The sequence below is a fragment of the Mirounga angustirostris genome, unplaced genomic scaffold (assembly GCF_029215605.1).
Source record: "Mirounga angustirostris isolate CCGP_5_RB_7025 unplaced genomic scaffold, mMirAng1.0.hap1 SCAF_1, whole genome shotgun sequence".
In the NCBI taxonomy this organism is placed as follows: domain Eukaryota; kingdom Metazoa; phylum Chordata; class Mammalia; order Carnivora; family Phocidae; genus Mirounga; species Mirounga angustirostris.
Genome location: NW_026991709.1, coordinates 96,196,325 through 96,208,736, shown reverse-complemented (window position 1 = coordinate 96,208,736; position 12,412 = coordinate 96,196,325). Strand labels below are relative to the sequence as shown.

The 12,412-nt window shown below is 36.9% G+C and overlaps 1 protein-coding gene across 1 annotated transcript in view; it reads right to left on the bottom strand.

Annotated features, from left to right (window-relative positions):
• SERPINI2 (serpin family I member 2) overlaps window positions 1-12,152 on the bottom strand; it is a 30,534-nt gene extending 18,382 nt beyond the window's left edge. The window contains exons 1-4 of the mRNA XM_045903440.1: window positions 11,677-12,152; window positions 6,249-6,479; window positions 4,642-4,836; window positions 4,367-4,559 (exon numbers count right to left, since the gene is read on the bottom strand). Coding sequence (XP_045759396.1) covers window positions 4,367-4,559; window positions 4,642-4,836; window positions 6,249-6,479; window positions 11,677-11,923 — 866 coding nt within the window. The 5' untranslated portion in view covers window positions 11,924-12,152. The remainder of the gene's footprint in view (window positions 1-4,366; window positions 4,560-4,641; window positions 4,837-6,248; window positions 6,480-11,676) is intronic.
• Window positions 12,153-12,412: the final 260 nt, after the last annotated feature.

Below are 12,412 nucleotides of genomic sequence, written 5' to 3'. Positions count from 1 at the left end.
AAATTGTCAGTCCACTCTAAAGTATCTACTCAGCCTATATAGTTTTCCCTCTCTGTACCGAACACAGATTTTAAATGGGTATTTTTCTGTTGTAAGGAAATTATTCATTTAGGGGAAAAGGTACTTCAGAACTTTCAATCCATGATCTTGCTGCTCAGGAAACTAAATTCAATAAATGTGTCCTGATGGACTAAAACTGCTTGTGAACTTAACACATGAGCAAATCATTCCTTTAATAAATTGGAAGGCTCATCCTCTTGTGAGAAGTGAATACATTTTAAATATAATATTGTATTAATGTGATTGAATACTTGATAACAAAATTTTCAGTCTTGTGAGTTTAAAAATCTCATGTTTATTTCTCTAGAGAGGTTTCCAAGAAAATGGTTGATGTCCTGTTTTTCATTATGCTGCATGTATGGGAAAGTTTCATCAGGATCCTCACAGGGAATGAATTAAAATGTGACTGGAAAGTTGAATTCTGATTTTTGGGGTATTTAAAATTAGATAAAGGGAAACAACATAGAATTGTTTTCTTTGAAAATATTTATATAATGTAATTCAACAGTATTCGTTTGGCACTTACAATGTGCCATGAAATGTCCTAGGGACTATGGAAACCAAAATGAAAGAGACATAACCCCCTGTTCCAGAGCTCACATCTTAATAGGATAGACAATAACGTGAGCAAGAGACGGAAATGTAATGTAACAAGTATCATAGGTAAATTGGTATGAAATGCTCTAGAAATAAAGATAAGGGATGGTTGATTCTAATTGAGCATTTGGGGAAAAGTACACCGAAGACTTAATTGTGAGGAGACATTGAAGGATGAATAAGAATTTACTGATTAGACACCACAAAGAAGGAAGGGCCTTCCAGACAGGCGATAGGCATGAGAGAAGAAGTCAGAGAACACTTTCTACTTTGGGATTGGCTGGGCAGAGATCTTAAAGATATGTGGGTATGTATGTATGTATGTATGTATGTATGTATTCATTCTGAGAGAAAGAGAGAGAGAGCGCATGAGTGGAAGGGAGGGGCAGAAGGAGAGGGAGAAGCAGGCTCTCGGCAGAGCAGGGAGCCCGATGCGGGACTCGATCCCAGGACCCTCGGATCATGACTTGAGCTGAAGGCAGATGCCTAACTGACTGAGCCACCAACGCTCCCTGGGCAGTGATCTTAACAGAGAAAGAAAATAGCCATTACTTTTGAAAGAAAAATAGCTATCACTTTTTTAGCACCTTCTATTTGCTAGACTTTGTGCTATGAATGGGAGCATGTAATGAGGTACCATAACTGAAACTGCCACCACATTTTTAAAAAATCTTTGGTGCCTGGAATTTGTTTGAGAAAAGGGAGTACAACTGCCAATTAATATTTCTGTATTCATAACACCGAAGATTCAAATTCATCTTTAAGACAAAGTGCTCATTTGTTTGGGAAAAGCAGCACAGTGAACTTTTCATTATGCAAATAGAACCAGTGGGATGGAGATAGTGAAGTTTGAAATGATGAGGGTATAATCTATTCTGGATGAAATGAAAACGTTTCTACGGAGGGTCAGAATCTGCTGCTGTAGATTCTTATCATGACCAGGAATCTGGCCTTAAAGGGCATGGGGAAAAAAAATGTGTGTTACCTTCTTTCTGTGCTGGGAAAATTTGGAGACCTCAGGATGCTGGGTAGGAGGGAGATAGAAAAGACTTGGGGTGAGGGTGGGTTCTGGCACCAGGGCAGCAACGGACTGGACAAGACTCCCTGGTTACAAGAAATGGCCTAAACTCCAAGAACACTCATCCCTGGCACCTGGTTTTTAAATTACTTTCCACCTTATAAGCCCCTTTTATTAACATAAAGCTTTCAGTAAAATTTGGTTAAACATTGAAATTGTTCTTACTCCTATTAGTTTGCCAAGGGCTACCTCAAAAAATTACCACAAACTAGGTGGCTTAAATAACAGAAATTTATTGTCTCACGGTTGTAGCGGTTAGAGGTCTAAAATTAAGGTGTGGGTAGCATTGGTTCCTTCTGAGGACTCTGAGGTGTGTTCCAGGCCTCTCTCCTTGGCCTGTAGATGGCCATCTTCTCCCTCTGTCTCTTCACTTAGTCTTCTTGCTCTGTATACCAGCCGTGTAGGATGAGGGCCCACCCTAATGACTTCACTTTAACTTGATTACCTCCATAAAGACTCTGTCTCCAGAAAAGGTCACATTTTGGGGTAGTGGGGTTAAGACTTCAACATATGAATCAGGAGGGACATAAATCAACCCATGACCATTTTTCTTGGAGGAATTAAAAGAGAAGTCTGTGTCCATACTGTGAGAGAAGTTGTATGAGAAATGTGGCCACAGTTTGGAGAAGCTGATAATAAGACCAAACAGTTTGGAAAAGCTGTCCAGACTGCAGTAGCCCGGAAGGATTTGTGGGCCATGCAGCATTCTTGAGGAGATTCCTAAAATGTTGGAGATGGGAATTCTGGCAAAAGCCTGTATTTCCTGTTGCCAATTGAGTTTGGGACTTATGTATTATTATCTAGGCATTGGTTAACTGGGCTGATGATATAGAGCTACCTTGGCTACAAGTATCACTATTCCACAGTCAAGTGACTCTCCTAAGACCCCACTGCTAGTATATGGCATGAACAGTTTTCAAACTCAGTGTTTTTGACCCCAAATAGTGACCTTTCCAAAGGAGAAAGAGAGAGAATGAAATTTGAAAATAAGTTAATCCCCCAAATTGTTATTTCTGTTATTAGAAGATAAACTGTCACATCATTTTATCTCCTATGTTTCACATCCAGGTAGAGATACACAGATGCTGGGAAATTGGAAGAGAGGTTGGGGGAGAGATTCAGATTTTAGAGACATGAAGAATAAGGGACAAATAAAAGAGAGTAAGAAGAAGAAAATTTTGAAGACAAAATTCTAGTAAATATTAGTTGGGAGCAGAAAGAAAGAAAAATGTAAGTCAGGGAGCAGGAAAATTTTACAGAGGAGAGAAAAATAAACAGAAGCAAGTAGTGCTCCAGAAGTTAAAAAATTCTAGATTTTCAAGAAAAGGGGGAGGGTCAATAGTATTAGGATCAAGAACCTAGAGTTAGGGTGAGAAAAACATAGGATACCTCATTCTCTGGGATGTCAAGGAAGGTAAAAGAAGATCTTCAAAGTTGTACATAAATTTTGAGAGAGGCAGGTTTGCTTAATGATAGGTTTTCTTTAAGGAACAGGGAGTTGAGACACATGTTGAGAGTAAGAGAAATCAACATAAAGTAGCACCTGGGGAATAGAAGTCAAGTTTTGGTGTAGTGTGTGTGAGTATTAAAAAAGAAAGTTGAAGAAAAGTAAGGAGCCCCCAGCTTAGCCTCAATGAGGCTAGAAGGGACTGCTTTCTGGGTTTTTGCTTAAGAAAATCAATAGTTGGGGAGCAGGAGTGGCTTTATGAGTAGACTGGGGGTTGAGGATGATTAGGGAGAATTTAAAGCAGGTTGAAGACCAAGTAACAAAAAGTATTAAAGATATTTGGTGAGAATATGATTGAAATGACTGACTGTATCCCAGCTAAGTGGAAAAGGAAAGAAAAGCCAAGAGGTTTAAATGACATAAGGCCTGGAAGAGGGGTATACAAACCACACAGGCTTTGATGAGTTTGCAGGAAAATTTAGAAATGAAAAGGACAGAATATCATCTATTAAACATCTGCTTCTTTTAAGCAGTTGAAGCAGAGTGTGAATTGAGTTATGTGGGGCACAATTTACTCTGAAGTTTCTCCTGTCGGCCAGAAGCATGATATTAAGAAATTAGCATCGATGATTATTGTTTCCTGAGATGAACTTTGCAATTTCCATTTTGTATTAACTATCTAAACCTGATCGTAGGATTCCCTATTTATCATTCAATGACTATTAGAGCACCAGCTGTCAAAGTTGATTTAACATATCTTTTAATTGTCTGGTAGCATAAGTGTTTTTGTTTTTGTTTTTTTTTGCGGGGGGGAGGTTATTTTCTTGAAATGGAACCGAAGATAGATATTTAAAATTCCAATTGGTAAAAAAATTAGAAAAAGATAAGATTGTATAATAAAAAGAATAAAAATTCCTTTTCATCTCAACATTCTAGCTTGCAGACTTACATTTCTTCATCTATTTCAGAGAATAGTGAGCCCTGAAATTCAGTTCTCCTCATGGCAAAGCATTGCTGGCAATGTTCAGACTTGCTTTTGTATCCATAAAGTGGAGCTACACTTCCAAATGCGTTTTTTCTTCCCGTCGATAGCCTTTTCAAGTACCTGCTATCTTTCAGCCAGCTATTCAAACGTCTCCATAAGTGAAAACATAAGAACCAAATAATAAAATGACATTACCAACCTAGGGAGGCCTACTTCAACTTCCTCTTCTTGCATCTCAGAGAACCATTTCAGGATTTGATGAGCAGTAATTTGCTTTTCCATTTCTTCTATGTTCACATCTTCTGCAGGAAGTACGATGATTAAACTAAACTCATCACCTTTATAAGGTAATTCCAAGACCTGGTAGTTCATGGAGGATTCCGAAAAATAACCTGGAACAGAGAAAGAAAATATTAAATAAATATCCCTGTCAATTCCCAAAATCAGGCTTCAGAGGGCGATTTTTCATATTACCATATTTTGTTCTCACAAGAGCCTTCATCATTGGGATTTTGACTGGCGCACCATCTTTCTTAGTAAAATTCATTAACTGTGTCTTCTCTTTTGTGAATTTCTGTTTCCAGTCGCCCTTGAAATAAACAGCATTCACCAGGACAAGCCGAGTCAGAGGGCCAAAGTCTTCCCCTGAAAACATGTCTTTAATTTTCCCTGTGATGCCGGTGCAGGACAAAGCAGGAAGAGATACGCAATAGAGGTTCAGAGGGACTGCTTTCTATAGCATTGAAACAAAAATTTATTTTGCAGATCGGTTATAAACAGTGTGCTTTATCCTCTAACCTTGGCAATTCTGAGAGTAAAGAGGAGCACTATTAAACATTTCACTTGGAAACAGGTACAAACAGATCTCACTAGGAAACAGGAGATACAAGACTGTCTGAGGCCAATTTGGACAGAACTACTAATGGATTCTCTTCAGCAAGATTATTTGTGTAAATTGTTTTTCAGCCAGAAAGAACAAAAACTGAATGTCTCTTCCTGCATACTTACTGATGTTTTTCAAACTTTCTTTCAAGTTTCTCCAGCAGGTCAATCAGAATTAATAAGTTAATGGTACACTCAAACCTTCCACTCCCGTGGCTGGCGCCACTGACCACTGGGGCAGGGACAAGAATGGAGTTGCTAGCACGATGTTCTTCTTCTAAACAACCAGCCTGCTATTTCTATGTCTGCTGGCTATTCCAGTTAAAATATAAAAGCATGAATGGGGCCATGGAGCTGTCTAGGGATGTGCATTGTGTCCCATTAATGATACTTTCCGGTGAAACTGCTCAAAACACCCATCTCACATTCTCAACTATGCCTCCATGTATGAGGCTTCCTATAAAGAATATGGTAGCCACTTATGCCATCATAATTTTTAGTAGCAAAATGAATGAACAAAGGAACAAACTACTGTTAAACAAGGACCTGATACATGTTGGTTGTTTCACATACATTATTATCAAACCTTCCAACAATCCTGAAATGTTTTAATAGTATCCTCATTTTAGGTAGGGCATAGCTTAGAACTGGGTAGGATTTGAACTCGGATCTGAATGACTTGAAGTTTGTGTTCTCTCTGCAGTGTCATTCCATAACCCCTGAAGGATTTTGGCTAGCTTGCATTGAAATTAAAGTTTAGATTATCATGTTAATGATAGGACTCTCAACATTTTTTTATTAAACATTAACCCATCCAATGAAGATGTGTTAATTATTTACAGTAATATGTGGGAAAGAAGGCACTTGAGGTTGACAGATCTAATTTTTACCTGGCTGAAGATATTATTTCTGTTGCCATAGATTAAAAACCTATGCTTAAACAAAAATTATTATTAAAGGTTTTCCATTAAAAATTCTATGAATAGATGTCTCTCATAAAATCTGTATGCTTTTCAAAGCAGCTTATGGTCTGTCTCAATTTCACAATTGAGTATTAATTTGAATAACAGGGAAGCAAAATGGGAGATTCCTCTGAGCCACAGTTTAGTAGGAAAAGATTCAACCATTCTTTACTTTAGGATATTAAAAACTGTGAATATAATGGCAAATAATGAGTTTATGAAAATGGGAAACTTTACCATCTGTTTTGCTTTCTACCCAGGTACTTATTGTCTCTGCGGAAGTCTTTGCATCCTGAAAATCCACCAGTTTTATGGCACTCTGAAAAAAGTTCTTGTTGCTATGGAGATACTGTTCTTTCACAGTGAATCCTTCTTGAAGGTAGAGGGCATTGGCAAGATTAAATGTAAATTCTTGCTTTTTCTCTGAGATGGCAGAGAAAAATGACTTCAGCACAGAAAATTCTTCTCCTGAAAAGTAATTATAATGTAGACTAACATATTGAACAACATAAAAACAACAGCTTTTCAGCTTTGCTTCTAAGCGCTGATTCATATCACCATTTTTTACACACTTAGGTATAACTAATGGTCCTTTCTGAGGTAGTATAAATATTTTAAGCATTTATCTTCATAGAATATGCATTTTATAAAGAACTTAGTTCATATACAGGAAGAAAGAATGTCCATGTAAATTTGAAATTTGTCAAAAACAAGAATGTCCATTTAAACAGGCTGAAGGAAATTCTCTTTTTTTAGTCAAATTTAGCTCATGCTTACTTGTTGGAAATTTATCTTTAGAACCTCATTCTTTGTATAACATGCTATATTGATGGAAGGAGACTACTAATGAATACTGATGGGGGGACGACAGTGATGAGCAATCCTTTTCAATATTGCTTTTATTTCAGCTTAAGAATTGCTCGCTTGTGAGCAATGGCAACTGTCCAAGTTTTGAAATTTATGAAGTAACCCCTATGATCAGCTCTAGAGATGCACAAGAATCAGAATTGCCTATTTCTTCAGGTTCATGAATGTATATACTTTGGCTGTTACATGAACAATAAAGAACTTTATTCCATTCCAACTACTGCCACTAGCCAAATGAGGCCACCAGAGTCAGCTAAGAATCGCTATTTCTGGCCTATTATTTATTGTTGGCTCATTCTGACCAACTGTTGTTGGGAAGATATATGTGCCTAGGAGAAAATTCAGCTTTGATCCTTGTTGAGGAGCTTCCTATTCATGACCAAAGGTATCGATGCTTTTCATTCCCTTCTGGTTTAATCCTGGGACTCAATCATTCTAGGAACTATATCTCAAATCAAAGCTTCTTTCAGGGCCTTTGTTATATTTTGAGTTAAATACTAAAAAGGCCACTTTTATAACTTAAAACTTGAGTATATGCAATTAATCCTTATTGAAGAAAACATAAATGGTTCATCATTAGAAGATACCCACTGAATAGAGAAGTTTTAATGAGAACTTGCCTTGAGCTGTCCATTGGAAATAAGGAATCTGTGTGTGTGTGTGTGTGTGTGTGTACATTTTATTGGAGAGCTAGCAGCTATAGGCATCTTTGTGCAAATACGAATACATTCCCTTACTGGTGGGGCAGGGGGAGGGCTACAGCCCCATGACCTCTTATCTTGTCCAGCTGAGTGGAGTCTTCATTTCAGTCCCCACTTGTCCCCCCCTGCTCTCATGCAGGTGCAACCCACATAACAATAACGGAGGCTCTGGGAAGTATATTTCATTATATTTCAAACTCCATGGGGATTCTCCATTCTTGGGAATATAGATATAGACATAAATAATCTCAGCCATAAGAACTTATGGCCCTATGGTTGGATTTGAAGAATTTCAGTAAGTCTTTACAATCCCAGAATTCTTACATAAGGAAGGGAAGAAGGTTAATCTATTTTACTTGTTTCTGCAATGATTTCAGAGGCAATTGTTTGCTGTTTGAAGCTGAGGGAACTATCTCAATTAATGGGAGGCTATGAGAAGACTTTCTGAGTGAAGACATGGAAGTGTTTTCAAAAGAATTAAATAAGGTCAGAAATGAAGTGGCAGAATTTGAAACTAATCTTCAGAATGTGTAATTTATGAGCATCTTTAAAGGAATGGGGGAGAAAGGAGAGGGGGAGAAAAATAGTTCCAGCTCATTTGTCAGAGCAAATAGATTTATGTCAAGTACTTAAGGTCTAAGACTGTGTGACAAACAGTCAGTTGCCCTTTGATAAATCACTGGACTCAGAAGTCAATGAAAAATGTCATCAAGTAGCACAAGTTTGGAGGAGAATATAAAGTTATCTGCCTTATAAATTTGATTTAATTTACAGATTAATAACCTCTTTTAGCACAGATCAAAAAGAATATGTATACATGGCTCCTAGTAAGTAGTAAGAATAAATTTATTTCATTTCCTAAAACAGAGCCATAGGAAACCTATAGGTCATGGGGTGAATGTAACTTTTGGTTTGACTGTACTAGACCTCCAGAAAATGTTCCAAAATTCAGTACATGTTTACTTCTCCTGCATTTAAGACCCAAAGGCCAATTGTGTGTGAAATGTGAGAGATCCAAAGATGAAAACAAAGGCAGTCATAGGATTATAGATTATTTTAGCCAAAAGATCCATATAAACCACTTATTCAAACTCTTCTTTTTATAATGAGGAATCTAAAATCCAGACAGGTACAGTAACTTGAGAGGTGCCAGATCATAAGGTTATTTGGTTGCAGAGCTAGGACTGGAATTCATGGCTGGTTCTCTTTCCATTATGCTCTTGGAATAAGGAAGCACCTCCGTTAGTCTTTGATTAGTAAGCAGCATATTAGAGGCAAAGCAAAAATGGAGCATTATCAGATGCTCAGTAGACTGGAGAAGGTAAATTCTGAGCAGATGTTCGACAGCGGGGAAAAGAAGAACTGAGGACACCAAGAGCCCTGTGGGGATAGGATCCCAGGAGTTGTATGCCCATCTGTGGAACAAGGCAGGTGTTCACATAAAACAACCTCATAGCAGGAAACGTAAAATATAGACTAATTGAACAGATAGCACCTTTGATAATCACTGGAAATGGAAGCCAGGGCCAGGACTAAGATGAGTCAATGGGACACTTACGTTGGGCATAAAATTTAAGGAGATGCCAACAGATTCCATAATCAAGAAAATATTTTGCTGTAATACTTTTTTTAATCAGTTTTAATGCAAAGAAATCCATGAGGAACAAAATATAAAAATGTTAAATAAAGACAGGATAATTACTAGTGATTTTCCTTTTCATCTTGGGTTCCAATATGGCCCTACCAGGCACCACCTTCTGATCTGTCATACCCTTTGTCCCCACCTTAACACCATTTTGCTCTTCTTTCTCCAGACCCCCTCGGCCATGTCTCCATTTCCTTGCCCTCTTCCACTCTGTTCCCTACCTTAACTGTCTCCTTGTTCCTTAATTCTCTCCTCTTTTTTATTTTCCAGAGTTTAGTTTTCATGTTTTCTCTCTCTGGCTCATCTTCCTTTTCCTTCTGCAATTATCTTCCATCTGTGTCCCTCTCTCTCTCCCTTAACAAAGCATAATAGAAAGCAGCTTTAGTAGATTTTGTTACATGTGTTAACATACTAATATTTACTTGTCCACATATATATTCTCCCAATGAAAATATAATATATTGCCCTTATGATCTATAATTCTCACTGAATCATTTTTGGAATTCATTCTGGACAATTTGCTGAACTTTTCTTTGCCTCATCTAAGTAACAGGGTTATGTCTACCCCACAGAATAACTGTGAAGGTTGAGATAGTGGATACCAAGCACAGAAACAGTGACTGCTATACCATATATAGGATTGATAGTGTCATCCTCATTAGTACTAGGATTAGCATTACATTCACAATCCAGAGTTGTTAAGATTCCTGTGTTTCTCTACAAGATATATCCATGTAGAGTAATTTAGATTTCAGAGGCTCTAATTTTGCTAATTTATCATAAAATCAACTTTACATATCTTTATAAATGCTCTATATTACTTCTCAAAGCAGTATTGTATGATTTAAATGTTTCTGAGACTGTGTAGTGGGATTTGCTGAAATTAATATAGACAGTCAAGACTAAATTTAGAATATAGTGGCTTCATTTTACATTATTCACCAAGGAAAATTCTTGCAATTAACTTCACCATCACCAACTTATTTTCTACATAAAATTGCCTTTATTTAAAACAAAGCAAACAAGACCTTCTTTAAAAAAAAAAAAAAAGTCCCTAAATATAATTACTCTGTTCCGAGGCAAACATACTGAAGTTAGTTATAGTAATTAAATTTCCACATCAAGAATCTGGAAATTTCCTTTGATGGTTAGGACATATTACCTGACAGTGATGCAAAAGTTTAAAATTAAGGGCGCCTGGGTGGCTCAGTCGTTAAGCGTCTGCCTTGGGCTCAGGTCGTGATCCCAGGGTCCTGGGATCGAGCCCCACATCGGGTTCCCTGCTTTGAGGGAAGCCTGCTTCTCCCTCTCCCATTCCCCCTGCTTGTGTTCTCTCTCCAGCTGTATGTCTCTCTGTCAAATAAATAAATAAATAATCTTTTAAAAAAAAAGTTTAAAATTACAATCATTATGGAAATTGAGAACACGGGTTAGCCAGAGAGGTGGACAACTACCCTTCCTTTTTCTTTTTAAAGATTTTATTTATTTACTTGAGAGAGAGAGAGAGAGCACTGAGGAGGGGAAGGGCAGAGGGACAAGCAGACTCCCCACTGAACGCTAAGCCCAACATGGGTGTCAACGCAGGGCCTATCCCAGGACCCGGAGATCATGACCTGAACCAAAGGCAAGCACTTAACTGCCTGAGCCACCCAGGCACCCCAAAAACTACCCTTTCAAACAGATGACAGCACTAAAGCTGGGCGACTCCAAAACAACAACCCTTCACACACAAAAAGACCAGTTATAGAAGTGCTTTTTAAAAAAAAATTTTCTTTAAAAACTATTAACCAAACAAGCTTTTAAAATGTATGTATACATTACTGCTTTTTCTTGGTCTCCATTAGGTGAAAAAGTTAAATTTTAATTAGAAAATGAATTTTAAAAAGCTAATAAAATAATAAATAAAATAATGAGAGATGCACACAAAGGTTTCTGGGTGAGGATGCTCACTGCATTTTTTTATAAGAGAAATACTGGAAACAACCTAATAAAGAGAGGTTAAGTAAGTAATGGTATTTCCATAAGAGGCAATAAAATGCAACAATTAAAAACTATATACTGAAGCTGATATGAGAAAATGATCACAACATAGTGAGAGTTGAAGAATAAACAAACAAGCAAACATACATACATACATATGCTCATGCACACACAACATAATCTCAATTAAAACTGGCTAAAACAGGCCAGAGGAAAATCTACTGGCATTTTCACAGTTTTATATCTCTTTAAAAACATCTGTATTAAAAATAACACATTCTTTTGGTAACATTTCATTAGAAAACAATTAAAATGAATATTATTTAAATTTTTCCATTTTATTATAAGCTTACACTTTTGATAACATTTTCCGTGTATTTAAATTCTGGGACCCTGAGCTTCTCTCTAATTTGCAAAATAAACTTGGCCAGATCTTACCCCCAGTATAAATAATTATATGTAAGAATCTCACCAGCTGAGGTTTCCTGAAGTTTTAAAGTTTGTCTTATCTGCTCTTGTGCTTTTCCTTTTGCTCCCAGTTGTACCATTCCAAGACCCAACGTTGTTCCAAGGGGGGAAAATATAATGTTGTTCTTATGAGATAAACAAATAGCTTGATAAAGATCCACTGCAAATTCCATATTTCTTTGAGACAATGGTCTTGAGGCTTGACTTCCAGAAAAAATCAACAGGAGACTCCACAACAAGATCTGATCCATTTTGACCTCTATGCATTAATTCAAAATTAATTAGTTTTCAAAATAATTAGAGTGGACCATAGTAAGTTCCCACAGAAAACTTTCTACCTATTAGAATAGACTATTGTAAGAAGATTCTCATGCCAGTTTTCAGACGAAGCATCATCTACTAGGAGAAATAAGTCCTGTGCTCATGGCATTTTTATATTCCTTCAAGAACTAGTCCAAAATATAAAGCAGTTGTCTAAAATCAAAGGAGAAATTTTAATTCTGGAACACTATCAATAAGCAATACTATCTCTAAATAGCTGTATGATACTTTTTCCTATTTTTCCCATGATTTTAAAAGGGATTACCTCTCTTTATCAAGGGAATCCTCTGTCTACTGTACTCTAAAATGGTTTGTAGATCAAAAGAGAAATGGAATAAAAAATGAAGATACTCTAATGTGGTTTTGAACCTATAATATTAGGAAGTTAATGTATTCTAAATCAGTGTGAGTAACTTGGC